This window comes from Piliocolobus tephrosceles, chromosome 19, assembly GCF_002776525.5.
Source record: "Piliocolobus tephrosceles isolate RC106 chromosome 19, ASM277652v3, whole genome shotgun sequence".
In the NCBI taxonomy this organism is placed as follows: Eukaryota; Metazoa; Chordata; class Mammalia; order Primates; family Cercopithecidae; genus Piliocolobus; species Piliocolobus tephrosceles.
Genome location: NC_045452.1, coordinates 5,982,401 through 6,001,412, shown reverse-complemented (window position 1 = coordinate 6,001,412; position 19,012 = coordinate 5,982,401). Strand labels below are relative to the sequence as shown.

At 41.4% G+C, this 19,012-nt stretch overlaps 1 protein-coding gene across 1 annotated transcript in view; it reads right to left on the bottom strand.

Moving 5' to 3' along the window:
- The window catches only part of PIWIL3 (piwi like RNA-mediated gene silencing 3), a 31,168-nt gene extending 12,503 nt beyond the window's left edge, over positions 1–18,665 (bottom strand). The window contains exons 1-11 of the mRNA XM_026447493.2: positions 18,564–18,665; positions 15,723–15,831; positions 13,764–13,892; positions 12,451–12,665; positions 11,754–11,875; positions 10,738–10,818; positions 9,955–10,158; positions 6,747–6,858; positions 5,462–5,588; positions 5,167–5,284; positions 4,660–4,774 (exon numbers count right to left, since the gene is read on the bottom strand). Of these exons, the coding sequence (XP_026303278.2) occupies positions 4,660–4,774; positions 5,167–5,284; positions 5,462–5,588; positions 6,747–6,858; positions 9,955–10,158; positions 10,738–10,818; positions 11,754–11,875; positions 12,451–12,665; positions 13,764–13,892; positions 15,723–15,831; positions 18,564–18,665 (1,434 nt within the window). The remainder of the gene's footprint in view (positions 1–4,659; positions 4,775–5,166; positions 5,285–5,461; positions 5,589–6,746; positions 6,859–9,954; positions 10,159–10,737; positions 10,819–11,753; positions 11,876–12,450; positions 12,666–13,763; positions 13,893–15,722; positions 15,832–18,563) is intronic.
- Positions 18,666–19,012: the final 347 nt, after the last annotated feature.

Below are 19,012 nucleotides of genomic sequence, written 5' to 3'. Positions count from 1 at the left end.
TATGACACAAAGAAGGTCACTGTGTAACAATAAAAGGGTCAATTCAGCAAGAGGATATGACAATTGTAAATATATATGCACCCAACCCTGGAGAACCCAGATATATAAAACAAGTATTAGAGCTAAAGAGAGATAGGCTCCAATATGATAATAGTTGGAGACTTTGACACCCCACTTTCAGCACTGGACAGATCTTTCAGACAGAATAAAAGGAAACGTTGACCTTAATCTGCACTACACACTAGAGGGACATCATAGTTACAGAACGTTTCAGCCAACACCCGCATGATGAACATTCCTCAGTACATGGATCATTCAAAGACAGACCATATATTAGGTTACAAAAGAAGTCTTAATGGTCGGGACTGGTGGCTCATGCCTGTAATCCCAGCACTTTGGGAGGCCGAGGCAGGCGGATCACGAGGTCAGGAGATCGAGACCATCCTGGCTAACACGCTGAAACTTCATTTCTACTAAAAATACAAAAAGTTAGCCGGGCGTAGTGGCGGGTGCCTGCAGTCCCAGCTACTTGGGAGGCTGAGGCAGGAGAATGGCGTGAACCCAGGAGGTGGAGCTTGCAGTGAGCCAAGACTCCAGCCTGGGCGACAGAGCGAGACTCTGTCTCAAAAAAAAAAAAGAAGTCTGAAAACATTCAAAAGACAAACATAAAGCATCTTCTCTGATCACAATGAAATAAAACTAGAAATCAAAAACAAGAGGCATTTTGGAAACTATACATACACATGGAAACTAAACAATATGCTCCTGAATGACCACCGGTCATGGGTCATAAGGAAATTGAGACTTTTCTTGAAACAAATGATAATGAAACCATGACATACCAAAACCTATGGGATACAGTGAAAGCAGTAGTAAGAGGGAAGTTTATAGCTATAAGTGCCTACATCAAAAGAGCAAAACTTCAAACCACCCAATGATGCATCTTAAAGAATTAGAAATGCAAGGCCAGATGTGGTGTCTCACACCTGTAATCCCAGCACTTTGGGAGGCTGAGACAGGCAGATTACTTGAGATCATGAGTTCAAGACCAACCTGGCCAACATGGCAAAATCCCAGGTGCTGGGACTCAGGAGACTGACGCACAAGAATTGCTTGAACCAGGGAGGTGGAGGCTGCAGTGAGCCAGAATCACCCCCACTACACTCCAGCCTGGGCAACAGAGTGAGACTCAGTCTGAAAAAAAAAGAAGAAAGAAAAAGAAAAGGGAGACATTACAACCAATATTGCAGAAATGTAAAGGATCACTCCTGGCTACTATGAGCAACTGTATGTCAGTAAATTGGAAAATCTAGAAGAAATGGAAAAATTCCTAGACATATACAACCTACTAAGATCAAACCATGAAGAAATTCAAAACCTGAACAGACCAATAACAAGTAATAAGATCAAAGACATAATAAGTCTCCCAAAGAAAAGCCCAGGACCTGATGGCTTCACTGCTGAATTCTGCAGAACATTTAAAGAAGTAATACCGAAAAATAGAGGAGGAGGGAAAGCTTCCACGTCATTTCATGAAGTATTACTAAAACCAAAGACATATCAAAAAAAGAAAACTACAGGCCAATAGCCCCGATGAACACAGATACAAAAAATCCTCAACAAAATACTAGCAAACCAAATTTACTAACACACTAAAAATGTTCATCATGACCAAGTGGGATTTATCCCAGGGATTCAAGGATGGTTCTATGTAGGCAAATCAATGCGATACATCCACAGAATGAAGGACAAACTCATATGATCATTTCAACTGATGCTGAGCAGCATTTATTAAAATTCAATATCCCTTCATGATTAAAAACTCTCAAAAACTGGGTATAGAATGAACATATTTCAACATAATAAAAGCCATATACATCAGACCCGCAGCTAGTATCATGAATGGGAAAAAACTGAAAGCCTTTTCTCCAAGATCTGGAGCACAACAAGGATGCCCCGTCACCATTGTTATTCAACATAGTACTGAAGTCCTAGAGCCATCAGACAAAAGTATTAAGGTAATTCAAATTGCAAAGATATGATCTTATATTTGGAAAAATCTAAAGATTAAAAAAAACACACATAGAACTGATAAATTTAGTAAAGTTGCAGGATACAAAAATCAACATACAAAATCAGTAGCATTTCTACATGTTAGCAGTGAACAATCTGAAAAGGAATCCCATTTACAATAGATACAAATAAAATACCTAGGAATTAACCTAACCAAATTAGTGAAAGAGCTCTACAATGAAAACTACAAAACACTGATGCAAGAAATTGAAGAGACCACACACAAAAATGAAGGTATTCTATGTTCGTGAATTAGAAGAATCAATATCATTAAGATGACCATACTATCCAAAGCAATCCCTATCAGAATACCAAGGACATTCTTTATAGAGACAAAAACTATCCTAAAACTTATTTTAAAACCAAAAGACCCAGAATTGCATGAGCTATCCTAAGCAAAAAGAACAAAACTGGAAGAATCACATTACCTGACTTCAAATTATACTACAGAGCTATAGTAACCAAAATGGCCTGGTACTGGCATAAAAACAGACGTATAGACCAGTGGATCAGAAATAGAGAACCCAAAAATAAATCCATACATCTAATGTGAACTCATTTTTGACAAAGGAGCCAAGAACATACACTGGGGAAAGGACAGTCCCTTCTGTATATTCATATGCAGAAGAATGAAACTAGATCCCTATCTCTCACTATATATTAAAAAAATTAAAATGGCTTGAAGACATAAATCCAAGACCTCAAACTATGAAACCACTACAAGAAAACATTGGGGAAACTCTCCAGGACATTAGAGTGAGCAAAGATTTCTTGAACAATACCGCACAAGCACAGGCAACTAAAGCAAAAACGGATACATGGGATCACATCAAGTTAAAAAGCTTCTATGTAGCAAAGGAAACAAAGTAAAGAGACAAGTCCCAGAATGGGAGAAAATATTTGCAAACTACCTGTCTGACAAGGGATTAATAACCAAAATCTAAGCAAAGCAAATGACTTTATAGGGGAAAAATAATCCAATTAAGAATGGACAAAAGATTTGAATAGACATTTCTGAAGACATACAAATAGCAAACAGGCATATTAAAAAATGCTGATATCAATGATCACAGAAATGCAAATCAAAACTACAATGAGGTATCATCTCACCCCAGTTAAAATGGCTTTTATGCAGGACACAAAATAACAAATGTTGGTAAGGATGTGGAGAAAAGGGAGCCCTCATACGCAGTTGGCAGAAATGTCGACTACTATAACCACTGTGGAGAACAGTTTGGAGGTTCCTCAAAACACTAAAAATAGAGCTAACATATGATCCAGCAATCCTACTCTTAAGCATATAGCCAAAATAAAGGAAATTAGGATATTGAAGGATATCTGTACTTCCATGTTTATTGCAGCACTGTTCACAATAACCCAGATTTGGAAGCAACCTACATGTCTAACAGAAAAATGGATAAGGAAAATGTGATACATATACACAATGGAGTACTATTGAGCCACAAAAAAACAATGAGACCCTGTCATTTGCAACAAGGCTAGAACTGGAGGTCATTGTGTTAAATGGAATTAGCCAGGCACAGAAAAATGAACTTTGCATGTTGTCACTTATTTGTGGGATCTAAAAAAATCAAAAAATTAAAATGGCTTGAATTGATCACGCCTGTAATCCCAGCACTTAAGGAGGCCGAGGCGGGCGGTCATGAGGTCAGGAGATCGAGACCATCCTGGCTAACATGGTGAAACTTTGTCTCTACTAAAAATACAAAAAATTAGCTGGGCGTGGTGGTGGGCACCTGTAATCCCAGCTTCTAGGGAGGCTGAGGCAGGAGAATGGCATGAACCCGGGAGATGGAGCTTGCAGTGAGCCAAAAACACACCACTGCACTCCAGCAAGGGTGACAGAGCGAGATTCTGTCTCAAAAAAAAAAAAAAATCAAAACAATTGAACTCATGGAGATAGAGTAGGATGGTTACAGAGTCTGGGAAGGGTAGTGGGAGGTTGGAGGAGAACGTGGCGATGGTTAATGGGTACAAAAATAGAAGAAATGAGTAAGACCTAGTATCTGCTAGTACAAAAGGGTGACTAAAGTCAAAAATAATTGTGCATTTTAAAATAACTAAAGGAATATAATTGGAATGTTTGTAACATGAAGGACAAATGCTTGAGGGGACAAATATCCCACTTACCCTGATGTGATTATGTACTGCATGCCTGTATCAAAATACCACATGTAACCCACACATATACATACCTAGTATGTACCCACAAAAACTGAAAGATAACAAAATTTAAATAAAGTTTTTTTTTTTTTTTTTTTTTTTTTTACATAGGTTAGTGAATTACTTTGATTCTAGGTACTTGACTCTTAAGGATATATTTGACAAATGGATCTTCCAAATGCCATGAGCAAATGTCCAGAATATTAATTAGATAGACGTAATACAGAGCTATGTGCCAAGCACTTTACATGCATTCTTAGTGTTTCTTATTCTGTCAATATAGAAAATATGAGCAGTCCAAAAAGGGAACAGCAATCGTAGTCATTACTGAGACTCAGTTTCCCTTTTGCATTCCTCTTCATTTGACACAACCATGCCATGATGATTTTGAAACTGTCTTACCATTCTTCTGCCTTGCACGATGTTTGCATTTCTCAAAACTCTTCCTGAGACGGACAAAAAGTTGGTATCAAATTTCAAATCCCAGAGTTGAAGTAAGTCTTGTACTTTTTTATTACTGAAAATTAAAATATCGCCAAGATAATCAAACCAAGTAAGGTAACCAAAAGCAGTCAGCCACTTGTGCAAGGCAATTTCCTTCTATTCCAAGGTTCACGATCACTTGTCCGCAGCATTGAGATGCGGCAGTACCTTCCCTGAAACTCTGACATCTTGTTTTTGCTCTCATGTTCATAAAGGTACATAAAGCCTTTTGATTTCATTCTTCCCCGCCTAGCCTCCTAACTGCAATGACAAAAACTAGAGTCGTGCGCCAACAACAACAAAATTCTTCCCATTGTCACCTGCTAATAGAAGAAACTGAGATGCCAGGGTTGAGATGCCATCAGCTTCATTGCAACACTATGGCACATGCACACACAAACACTCAGCCAGAAAAGCAGCACTTACTCTTGTACAGTATTGATGAATTCTTTTAACGTGTGATGCCTTCTTCTTGGACTCAGTCTTGTATGTTTAGCCAATTCTTTCATAGTGCTGTAATCTTTACGTATTTCATCTGTTAGACCTTTAAAAAAAATCCAAAAGATACATCTAAACAAGCATGAATTTGTGTGAGGACTAAATTATAATAGCTGGAGGAACCTACTACCTTACCAAGGAGACACACTTCGAATTCCCTGAAAAGCCTGCACTAAATCATAGTTATACCTGACTTTAAAGAGGGGCTGTAAGCCATCAGTACCTGTCATGGAGCACAGCTGAGGAATCAGCAGGATAGGTTCACGTTGTGTACCCGTTAGGCCCTTTTTCCATCTGCCCTGGCTGACCAAAAGTGGCTGTTTCTTCACAGTGACAATTTCTTTATGTTGCTGCTCAACAAATAAGAGACCAGCATGACCACCAGTAAAACCTTAGAAACATCACACACACAGGTTCACAAGTGCATATGTGAGACTACAAATGAAGGGCCACAGGCGTGCTGGTGACATAGCTTCCCCAAGTTTAATAGTGAACTATGAATACTCTCAAAATTCTCTTACCTTTGATATGCCAGGGACCTTTCCTTGTGAGCATACTTGGCCAAAGACAGGACTCCCACGAAACATGACACTGGAATCGTCAAGCTACTCTAACATTGTATTCGAGAGTGGGTGAGACAGGATCTGTAGTGGGTCTCACCAGGCTTGCCTTGAAAACTCCCAAAGCATACTGAAAACTGTCAAGAGGACAGTTTGAAGAGTGGCTGTAAGCCATCAGTACCTGTCATGCAGCACAACTGAGGAATCAGCAGGATACGTTCACGTTGTGTACCCACAAATGCCATGAGCAAGTGTCCAGAATATTAATTAGCTAGACATAATACAGAGCTTACTATGTGCCAAGCACCTTACATGCATTCTTGGTGTTTCTTATTCTCTCAATAGAGAAAGAATGAGCAGCTGGAAAGGGAACAGCAATCGTAGTCATTACTGAGACTCAGTTCTTTTTTGCATTACTCTTTATTTGACCCAATTTGGGAGGCCAAGGCAGATGGATCACCTGAGGTCAGGAGTTCAAGGCCAGCCTGACCGATATGGTGAAATCCCATCTCTACTAAAAATACAAAAATTAGCCAGGTGTGGTGGCAGGCGCCTGTAGTCCCAGCTACTTGGGAGGCTGAGGCAGGAAAATTGCTTGAACCTGGGAGGTGGAGGTGGCAGTGAGCAGAGATCATGCCACTGCACTCCAGCCTGGGAGACGGAACAAGACTACAACTCAAAAAATAAAAAATAAAGAGTATGATAGTAGCCACTTTTAAGACTGAAAGAAGGGAAAGAAGGAGTCACACTGGCACCATTCTAGTTATGTGACATTATCCTATATACAAGGCACTTGGATGCATGGATAATAGATCAGTCAAGCTATAATCCTCTAAAAGGAAAATACGTATGTTTATATGACAAATATGTTCAAGTATCTAAATAAGATAAACTGAAATACATGAAGGTTTACAATTTAAATATATTTAAAGAAATACAGTTTCATACCTGCCTGTAGTAGTCTATATAGGTGATTTTCCTGCCATCTGATCTGTTAAATGTGTCTTCAGGATTCTGCTTCCAATCAATATCATCCACTCTGTAGGTTTTGTTGTTGTATCTGTGGAATAATTACAACATGGTATCATTTCCGACTTATTCATTGCATGGAACCATCCACACAGGAAATAAGACTTTTGTTTTTTTGAGACAAAGTCTCACTCTGTTGCCCAGGCTGCAGCGCAGTGGCATGATATCGGCTCACTGCAAGCTCCACCTCCCGGGTTCACGCCATTCTCCTGCCTCAGCCTCCTGAGTAGCTGGGACTACAGGCGCATGCCACCACGCCCGGCTAATTTTTTGTATTTTAGTAGAGATGGGGTTTCACTGTGTTGGTCAAGATGGTCTCGATCTCCTGACCTTGTGATTCGCCCACCTCGGCCTCCCAAAGTGCTGGGATAACAGGTGTGAGCCACCACGCCCGGCCGAAAATAAGATATTTTTAATCCTGCAAGGAATTGCAGGATATATTAGATTTACTATGATGTAATTCACATACTGCACAACTTACCCACCCGAGCATACGATCACCTGTTTTTTTTTATAGCCAGAGTTGTGCAATCATCAAGACAAAGAAACATAAGCAGTCACTTCCCATTTTAGCCTAATTCACCAGCCTTCAGGCAACCACTAGTCTACTTCCTGTCTCAACACATTTGCTCATTCACTTCATATAAACTGAGTCATACAACATGTGTTCTTTCCCGACTGGCTTCTTTCACTTAGCATCATGTTTAAGGTTCATCCACGCTGAAGTCTTAGCACTTAATTCCTTTTCATTTCCAAATAATATTCTATTGTGTGATATCCCACCTTTTGTTTATCCATTCACCAGCTGGACATTATGGTTGTTATGTACTTTTGGTTACCATACGGTTACGAACATTTGTGTGCCAATTTTAGTAAACATGTTCTCATTTCTCTTGTGTATTTAAGTAGGAATAAAATTACTGGTTCATATGGTGATGATATAGGAGTTAAAAAGGAATTTAAGTGGTTAGTAAAAGTTCTTGGTGGAATTTTCTCTTAAGAAAGCAGCCCCCAAACCATTTATTTTCTAACAAAACGCAGCCTGAAAAATCAAGCTGCAAGCATAGGTAAGCAAGCTGGAAGCTTGCATAGTTGAATGCCAGCAGTTATGCCAGAAGCCAGTGTATCCAACATGGAAGTTCTCTTCCCTTCTCCTTGTTGCCACGTGTGCAGGTGTTATGGTGCCGGCCAGGTGGAGACCACATCTACATTAAAGATTAGAGTGCGATAGCCAGCCTCTTTGCAGGCTATGTACATTTACCACACCTGGTCCAGCCAATCCTCTGGGCTCTATGTAAATCAGACACCACCTCCTCAAGCCCCTCTATGAAACCAACCCATCCCTCTGCAAAGCGGGAGACCCATTTGGAATGCCCCTCCCCCTGCAAGGGGGGGATTTTCTCTTCTTTAACCTACTCAGCTTTCTGCTCCTAAACCCACACCTCCTGTATCTGCATCTTTGCTTTCCTTAGTGTGAGACAACAAACCTAGTAAATTTCCTCAAACAAGGCCACTTCAGTAATGCACATCTTTAGCATTTTAAGGAAGTGCCAGACTGTTTTCCAAAGAAGCCATACCATTTAATATTCCTACAAGCAGCATACTAGGGTTGCTTCTGATCTTTCCATATCCTTGCCAATACTTGTCAACATCCGTCTAATTTTAACCATCGTAGTAGCTATGAAATGATATCTCATTGTGGTTTTCACTTGCATTTCTATGATGGCTACTGATGTACATTTTCATGCATTGGCCACTTGTACATTTTGTTTAAATATATCTGCAGAAGTATCTAATCTTTTGTCCATTTAAAAAAAATATGTTGTCTCTCAATTAAGTATTGTTTGTATATTCTAGATACAGGTTACTTATGTGATTTGCAAACATTTTCCCCACTTTTTCCAGTTGTGTTTTCACAATTTTGATATAGTTTGAGTAACTTTTTAATTTGGTGAAACCCAATGTGTTTATGTTTCTTTTGTTATCACTTCTGCTTTGAGTGGCTTATCTAAGGTTTTGCCTAGCTCAAAGTCAAAAAGACTGAATCTTTTTTCTAAGAATGTTATGCTTTCAGTTCTTAAATATAGGTCTATTAAGTTGGTTTTTGAATTAAATTGGAATTGTGTGAACTGCATGAGGAAGGTGGATATTCAGTTATCCCAGCAACATTATTGAAAAGATTATTCTTTCCCCTTTTGAATTGCCTTGACATACTTGTCAGAAGTCAACTAAGTGGAGGGTTAACCTTCTGGACTTATTTCTTTTCTTTTTGTTTTTTTTTTTTAGACAGAGTGTTGCTCTGTGGCCCAGGCTGGAGTGCAGTGGCCGGATCTCAGCTCACTGCAAGCTCCGCCTCCCGGGTTTACGCCATTCTCCTGCCTCAGCCGCCCGAGTAGCTGGGACTACAGGCGCCCGCCACCTCACCTGGCTAGTTTTTTGTATTTTTTTTTTTAGTAGAGACGGGGTTTCACCGTGTTAGCCAGGATAGTCTCGATCTCCTGACCTCGTGATCCACCCGTCTCAGCCTCCCAAAGTGCTGGGATTACAGGCTTGAGCCACCACGCCCGGCCTGGACTTATTTCATTGGTCTCTATCTATTGTTAGGCCAACATTACACTGTCTTGATTACTAGAGCTTTCTGGTAAGTTTTAAAATTGAGAAGTGCGAGTCCTCCAATTGTGTCCATGTAAGATTGTGTTGGCTGACTAACCGGTTCTTTAAATCCATTCTCTCATCAATTTAAGATTTCTGTTGTAGAAAGATTTTAAAACTTCCTTCAAATGGGAAATGGCTGATGGATTATAACTAAGCACTGGTTTTTAAACTAGCTAATTGCCTACAACAAAGAGGAAAAGAAAAGAAATTCAGAAACAACTTAGTGTTATGTGCAAGGTAGGGTTCACAACAAATGGACTGGCATTAGGGATTACAAGAGGGTGAGATCTACAATTGACACATTCTTCTCCCAAGTTGTATAACCAGAGGAGAGATGGGACCAGTTGTTCTTGCCGTTTCTACTCCTGAACTTCAACATTTAGTGATCAGAAAACTATAGGACCATCTCTTGGGAGGGGGTGGGGGGTGGGGAGTTAAAGTGATTGGATAGGTTTTTAAAAGACAGACTTACTTTGTCAGAACAATTGATCCAATTAATTTACTAGTTATTTCCTCTCGGATGTTTCCTGCCTGGGCCTCAGCAGATGTTCTCTTTATGAAATCATAAGCAGTTTCTATTCGGAGCAGTTTGTGGCTCACATCGGCACAGAGGGTAATGCCATTTTCATATTGAAGAATAGAAGTAACGTAACCAAGCCAGATTTCCAAACTGGTACTAGAATAAATTACATGAGAGCATTAAGTCCGAGCTCTTCACATAAAGTCAAGGGCTTCTGGGCCTAAGCTCTGGGTCTAACAATTGGTACTTAAGAGTCAGTTTTAAGTATTTATTCTTAGTCTTTTGAAGGACCTTCAGATAAACATTTATTGGATGTGCTATTTATACCATTTTTGTTAAACTTTTTTATCACCCACAGGCTTAAAGTATTACATCCATATTTATCTGTAACATAACTTACATGTAATATATACATATACCAGTGAGTAATATAGAGATATAGTTGCTATGGGTGAAGATATTTTCAAAGACAAATTACCCATTTTGGATGATTGTTTAGGCTTAACAATGTGTATGCAACAACTGAATACCTCAAGGTTTATATTTATCATACTAAGATTTTTAAAGTGACTCTTACTTTGAGTTGACATTATACTAAATTGTTCATGGTTAGTGGATATCATTTAAAAGGCCATCACTTTTAAGGCATACCACTTCAAATGTGAAATGAATAACTTTCTCAAAAAATCCTATGTTTAAGTCTACAGAATATGAAATTTTCTTCTTTATACAAACCCATGACGGTACAACTGAATTGCCTTCTTTTTGGTATAATAGTTGCGACCAACTTGCTCAAAATCCAGCAGCTTGAAAGTTCTAGAAATGGAAAGAATAGATTTTGTTGAAAGTAGCAGGTACATTATTAAGCATTTGGTAAGACATATAAGGGAAAGAAAAAAATCTGCCAGTGACTGTTTATATTATCAATGAACACAAAGTACCTGATAACTAAGTTACATTATGAGGTGGATATTAAGGTTCATTTAACCTCAATTGTTCCATCTCCTTATAAACACAATATTATAGAAAGGTTATCAAAATGTTCTTCATTCTCAAAACTGAACTAAGGCCTCTTTTTCAAACTGTGCCTTTTTTTTTTTTTTTTTTTGAGACAGAGTCTTGCTCTGTCACCCAGGCTGGAGTGCAGTGGCACAATCTCTGCTTACTGCAACCTCCACCTCCTGGGACCAAGTGATCCTCCTGCCTCAGCCTCCCAAGTAGCTTCCTCTCGGAAACACCCACCACCATGCCTGGCTAATTTTTGTATTTTTAGTAGTGGCAGGGTTTCATCGTGTTGGCCAGGCTGGTCTGGGACTCCTGACCTCAAATGATCCAGCCACCTCAGCCTCCCAAAGTGCTGGGATTACAGGCGTGAGCCACCATGCCCGGCCTCAAACTCTGCCTTTCAAATTTTAACTTTCAATATTTAGTCATTGTAGTGACCACAGAATAAAACATGTATTTCCTACAGAGACATACACAGATGTGCATAGCTGATGTCTATTACTCTTTCTAGGCAGGTATGAGACAAAGAGCAGGGATAGGCCAGGAGAAGAACATTGAGGATAAGCCACTGAACTTGCATATTCTAGTTGAGCCTCAAGTATCATTTCATCTCCAAGACTCTTCACTCTCTTAATATACGAGGACTATGAAGAACACAAAGTGCTGGAAGCAAATGGCCGTGTTCCACACTACTACACAGTGAAACAACCGAATGAATAGCAAAGAAACTCAACCTGGTTACATACCTTCTAAAGAGAATGTTGTAATAGCGTAGGCAATCTGGCGACGTGGGCCTGATTTCTTTGGAAAACTCAACTGTAATCTTCACAAATTTTTTGTCTTTGGTCATGCTCAACCATTCCACTCTCTGAGATTAAAAACAAAAAGTCCAGATATTCTTCCAAAAAACTCAGCTTCACTGCATGGCAAATCACCATGTCACCTGGCTATCCAACACACCATCGTGATGGAGCAGTCTTTCCCACAGAAGCACATGCATGTAGAAAACATGATTCACAAGAGTGAAGAGTTGGAATTAAATACTTAAGTTGAAATATTTTACTTAAGCTCCTGAAAACAATTTAATTGTTCAGTTAATATAGAAATTTATGGAAGAAAATAAGTTCTCTAATTTTTTTTTCTGCTAGGAGTTGGGGGCTGAAGTTTCGAAGGAAACAAATAGAATAAAAAAAAAAGTACCTAACACTTTGTCAGCATTTGTGAGCCACGTTGTGCTATTAAATTTCATTTAAGCATTAAAATTAGAGGCATTATTGAATATCAGTGATAACCAATCATGGCACGTAGGTTTCACTACAAGTCATATGGGCAAGAGATCTTTGGGGCGTCTCAACAAACAACTGCACAAAAATAGGTATTTTATTATAATAAAGTAAAAACAAGAGAAAGAACACAGGAAAATGTGAAATAACATTACTTAACCCGCTCTTTTAGTGGCCGAGATAACAATAAAGAGTTTCCATCAAATATATGGCACTCTCCAAATTTCCTTCTATGTTGATCAAGTAAAATTGTACGGAGATTTCCATCTTCTATATCTGGTCTGTAGTCGATGTTGTATTTATATGCAACCCACTGAGGACGAGGAATCACTCGGAAGTGGTTGGTGAGTAGCTGTACCACTGCACCCTCTGAACCTGAAAAATTGAGCCGTGTGACTATAAAGAAACAAACTGATTAGGCCCAAACAGTTTGGACACTACAATATTAAAAGCCAAAGTTAGGGCTGGGCACAGTGGCTCACGCCTATAATCCCAACACTCAGAGGCGGAGGCAGGGGGATCACCTGAGATCAGGAGTTCCAGACCAGTCTGGCCAACATGGTGACCCTGTCTCTATTAAAAATACAAAAAATTAGCTGGTCACAGTGGCGGGTGCCTATAATCCAAGCTTCTCGGGAGGCTGAGGCAGGAGAATCACTTGAACCTACGAGGCAGAGGCTGTAGTGAGCTGAGATCACACCACTGCCCTCCAGCCTGGGCAAGAAGAGCTAAACTCCATAAAAAAAAAGCCAAGCCAAGCCAAGCCAAAGTTAGGTCAGACAAGGAGATAAATAACATTTGTAATGCACCTGATTTGCAGAATGCCTATCAATTTCAGTGAGCCCTTATGCAAGCATACATTTAGGAAGTTTAAGATATTGAACAATAGATTAAAAATTAGAACATTTGTGGTTTACAAAAGGAGAAAAAGTGCCACCTTATGTGATTTTTAAAAAAGTCTCAGCACAGGCCAGGGCATGGTGGCTTACACCTATAATCCTAGCCCTTTGGGAGGCCCAGGTGGGAGGATGGTTTGGGCCAGGAGTTCCAGACCAGCCTGGGCCAGGTGGGAGGCACCTTTACTTACAGTGATGACAGAAAGCTTTCCAGAATTTATTAAACAAAGCTTTTATCAAAAGTTTAAAATGGGCCAGGTGTGGTGGCTCATTCCTGTAATCTCAGCAGTTTAGAGGGCCCAGGTGAGAGGATGGCTTGGGCCAGGAGTTCTAGACCAGTAAGACCCTGTCTCTACAAAATTAAAAAATATATACATCTATTTGGGCATGGTGGTGCCCACCTGTAGTCCCAGCTACTCAAGGTGGGAGGAACAGCTGAGCCCAGGAGTTCAAGGCTGAAGTGAACATCACTGTACTGCAGCCTGGGCGACAGAGCAGGACCTTATCTCTCAACGGAAAAAAAAAAAAAAGTTAAAAACCAACAGCTCCATAAACTTTGAGTTCTAGGCCAACATACCTGTTTTTGAGTCTTTAACATGCATCATATATCGCCTGGTGTTCACCACCAGGTCCTGAAAAACTCCACCAATCCTCTCCTGCAAGGGCGCTGTATGCAACCCAGCCTCAGGTCCAGGTTCCTTCACTCCTGCGTAAATGTAAACGCCAGAAGTTTAAACAATAAAAAGGGAAGAATAGAAAAGCCAGTATTAACACCCAGCATAAGTTTGCTGGAGGTAAAAAAGATGCCACCCAAGGTTCCAAAACACATTTCGGTGACATGTTGCCACAAAAGCATAACCTTACCCAGAAACCTTTCCCAAGGAGTCCCCAGTTCACATCCATGGTTGCCTCAGCACTTTGTTCATTCCTGCTACATATCTGCCCCATTCCTTTGTGTATTTGTTCACGGTACAAGATTCTAGAAACCTTGGTTCTGACTCTGTCTCTAAGCCTATCTCCTGGCACTACACTGCCCCCTAGTGGGCATCATAAAATGCCAAATAAGCCAATCATTTAAAAAATCTATAAAACTGGCTTTTAACACAAAACTGATCTATCCTTTATATTAAGAGCAACTAGGAAAGGATGACACTATTTTAACTTCCATTCTAAGGTTCATAGTGATGTAGGTATTCTACAAAGTTAACATTTAAATGACAGCACAATGCAGTCTTTCAGTGACAAGAGAGGCATCCTGAAGGAATATGCACACATTGTTGTAAATCCTGTACCCCTGAATGGCCAGGACGTCTGTACCTTGGGTTACAACAATGGTTTTCCTCAAAATTTTACTTCTGGAGGCTATTTTTTAGTTTATGATGATCTTACAAAGTAAGTGTCTCCATTTCTATGACAGACTAACTACATTTTACACATAAAATTTGAAACAATTTTATCAAACTCCCAACTAGTTCCTGACACATCCAGCAATCAAATTCATCATATTAAAATGTCAGCAAAAGAAAACAGGTTATCTTAGCTTGGCACCTTGGCACTCGCTACAAACCACGTACTTTTATTTTTTGAGACGGAATCTCACTCTGTCACCCAAGCTGGAGTGCAGTGACACCATCTCAGCTCACTGGAACCTCTGCCTCCTGGGTTCAAGTGATTCTCCTGCCTCAGCCTCCTGAGTAGTTGGAATTACAGGCACATGCTACCATGCCTGGCTAACTTGTCTATTTTTAGTAGAGATAGGATTTTGCCTGTTGGCCAGGCTGGTCTCAAACTTCTGGCCTCAAGTGATCCACCCACCTGGGCCACCCAAAGTGCCAGTGTGAGCCACCACGCCCAGTCCATGTAATTTATACATACTATTTAATAACAACCCTTCAGATGGGATCTGATTATTAAAAATATGTGTTTTAATTTTATGTATTCAAATATATAAGCTCATTTTATAGGTTCTGGATTTTGTTTCGGTTTAATATTTATCTCTAATACAATTTTTTAGTGTTTCCAGTTTTGACTCATCACAAGCTATTTTGCTATAGAAAGCAAAGTGGAGAATCCAGACTAAAGTTGAATCACATTAGCCAAATCCTAAGCAAATGACAATATCTGAGCCTGTGTGCATGAGCGCTTGTATAAATGAGGATAACCTGTCAGCCTGCAGTGTAGGTAACAGGTTCAACCTGTTAATGCCACAATTTAAAAAGGCAAGAAAATGGTGTTCTTAGAATTCCGTTAAGTTAACTTAGAGTTATCATCTGCAAATGTGTCATCTAAATTTGAAAAGCAATTATGTTGATCTGGCCAATAAACAGTGACTTCCATTTCTCTTCCACAAGACATAGGTGAAGAAAACACTATCAGATAATTCACTGCACGAGGAGACACAGTTGCAAGCTGCACACACTTCCCATCCCAGCAAACCTCACAGGGGTCCTGAGGCTCTGTCTAGAACCTTCTACCGCTGTGGTGGCCCTTCACACATGAAGCATCCCCTGCCTCTCATGTCCTTGCCTCCTTTCACCTTGAGACTCAGCTGCTCCTCCTGCTCCTCTTGGCTGCAGAGGTCTAACCACTGGGACTTCCTCCCTCAGTGGCCGGGGTGTCTGCTGCAACTGAGTGGGCTCCTGGGTCTGCATGATTTTGGAAATAGAAATAATGAGCAGTGCCCCACTGTGTTCATTCTCCCTCCAAATGGCACTTTCAGGGCACAAGGCAAAGGAACTTCCTCTGCAAAGCTCACATTCCAGTGACAGAAACTAAGTTGTAATAAGCAACATATATAGCACTTTGTGTGGTAATTGCTAAGGAAACAAACAAAAAAAGAACAAAACAAACCAAGGAGAAAAATTATTGGGAAGGTGGGGTGTGAAGGGGCAGGTTTCACTAGCCGATGGGGGCAAAGGAAGGCCTCAGTGAGAAAGTGCCATTGTATCCAAGACTTGGAGGTGCTGAGTTGAATTAGCAAAGTTACCCAAGCCAGAGGTGAAGGAAAAAGAGCAGAGATCTGCAGCTGGGAATGTTCAAGGAAGAATCAGGCAGCCAGTATGGCTGGAAGAAGGAAAGGGAGAGAGATGTCAGTGAGATGAAGGGAAGGTCATTTTAAGGAAATTGCTTCTGACTGATAAAATGAGAGCTGTGACAGAGGCCAGGTGCGGTGGTTCACACCTATAACCCAGCACTTTGGGAGGCTGAGGTGGGCGGATCACCTGAGGTCAGGAGTTCGAGACCAGCCTGGCCAACGTGGAGAAACCCCTGTCTCTACTAAAAATACAAAATTAACTGGGCATGGTGGTGCATGCCTGTAATCCCAGCTACTCAGGAGGCTGAGGCAGGAGAATCACTTGAACCCGGGAGGCAGAAGTTGCAGTGAGCCGAGATTACACCATTGCACTCCAGCCTGGGCAACAAGAGCGAAACTCTGTCTTTTAAAAAAAAAAAAAAAAAAAAAAAAAAAAGCAGCTGTGACAGGATGCCAGGCAAAGGAATGACATGAACTGATTTGTCAGGTTTGGTGTTGGGAACAGGCTAAGTGAGAGACAAGGAAATAGCAAGGGATGTAAGCTGTTCAGGCCAGAAGGCAGGGATGGGGTGGTGAGAAATTGTCTGATACTGGATTAGTTTTTGAGAAAAAAAACTAGAGGCCAGGCATGGTGACTCACACCTGTAATCCCAGCACTTTGGGAGGCTGAGGCGGGTAGATCATGAGGTCAGGAGATCAAGATCATCCTGGCTAACACAGTGAAACCCTGTCTCTACTAAAAAGACAAAAAATTAGCCGGGCGTGGCGGCGGGCGCCTGCAGTCCCAGCTACTTGGGAGGCTGAAGCAGGAGAATGGTGTGAACCCAGGAGGCGGAGATTGCAGTGAGCCGAGATCGTGCCACTGAACTCCAACCTGGATGACAGAGCAAGACTCCATCTCAAAAAAAAAAAAAAAAAGAAAAGAAAAAATTGGAGAGAAAAACCCTGTGATTGTTTTTGAGAAGGGCTTGAGGTCATAAAGATAGGATGAAACCATAGACTTTTGTCTTGAGCAAACAGAAGAATGGAAGTCCTTCTGATGAGGTGGATATGGCATGATAGGGCAGATTGGGAGTGTGAGGTGTCCGTGGACACCCGTGGGGGTGTTGGGTGGTGCAGGAGAGGTTCTGGCCAAGGAGATAAATATGGGGATCTGTCCACACACCAGATAGCATTTGGACACTGGATAACTTCACCAAGGGAGTGAGAATATGGAGAAAAAAGATGTGGCTCAAGGGCTGGGGCTTGGCAATATCAAGAGGCCATAGAGGAGAACTCCACAAAGGAGAGCAAGTACGGGTGGTCAGTGATGAAGGAGGTAACCTAAACGCCAAGTGGAGGGAGTTGATCAGGAGAAAAGAGGTCGCAAATGTGCCGAGGAAATGTGAAGGGGCAAGTCTGAGGAGAGCTGCCCTGTGAATCTGGCAGAGTGGAAGGGCCCAGGGAAGGTTTCCGGATGCATGGGAGTGAACTCAGTGAGTCTATAGACGATGGGAATGATTTAGGAGAACACACCTGCTGACTTGGGAGACAGAAAGAAAAGTTGCAGGAGACATGTCCTAGACAGAGGCCTGGCTAAGGGGCTAAGTAGAGATATTTGCTTTAGGTAGGAACAAAGATGGTGCCCTAGGATCTCCAGTGAGGGGTTGGACTATGGCTCATGAGTGAGGAGACAAGACGGGGAGCCACTGACACTCTCACTGGATGATTTATCTCAGTGACACAGAAGTCGATGTTGAAAACTGAGAATTAGGACCAGGAGGAGGAATTGAGGTTGGAGGGCTTAGGAGAAGGAGAGAGGAACAACAATCACACCACACAATAGGTGGACCTGGAGGGTGGCATGCTGCTTCCACGCAGTATAGGGTCGCCCTGGAGGATGTCAGGTGGGGCCCCTCCGCGCCACTATGGATCCTATTGTGTGAAGGCAAAGTGGATATGCAATAAGAGAAGACAAAACAGAGCAGGCATAACAAGTTTTCAACACGACTGGAAATGCTGTCCAACTCAGGCTGTGCCAGGACATTCAGGAAGTTGCTCATTCTGGGTCACTTCCAAAGAGGAGACACTGGCAGAAGCCAAGAGATCTAGAAACCTTTGCATCCACTTTTGACTGAAAGTCAGTCTGCTTGCACATGTGAAAATGTGAGAAGGAAGCAGTAGAGAGTACATCCGAGTAAAGCCTCCCCATGCTGCCATCTATAGAGCCTGACTTACGAACTTTTTTAGTCCTCACTTAGCACTATACCTGAACTAGCTTGGCTCAACAACCAATTCTATGTTCTTTTCAGTACAGGCACGTATCTCTTGCAGAAAGAAAACAATGAACGTTACAGGGCTCACTGTAGCTGATCCAGGTGCTCCGGGTCCCCCAGGTGCCTCTTGTTGGTAGCTCTCCCTGCGGCGGGCTCTGCCTCGGGCGCGAGTCCTGGCCCTACCAGGCATTGTGGTCCTGAAGGTGATGACTCTGAAGAACACAGTTATATTAGACATCTCTGTGGAGTTGCCTGGTGTCTTACTCTTTTCAGTGTTGCTACAACAGAATATCTGAGGCTGGGTAATTTATAAAGGAAGAGGTGTGTTTGGCTCATCATTCTGGTGGCGGGGAAGTCCAAGACTGGGCACCCCATCTGGTGAGGGTCTCATGCTGCTTCAACTCATGGTAGAAAGCGAAAGTGGGGGAGAGGTGTGGACAAAGACCACATGGCAAGAAGCAAAACAAGAAAAACTGAGGAAGTTGGACTCTCCAACCAGCTCAGGCAGGCACTAATCCAACTCACCTCCAAGGCAGG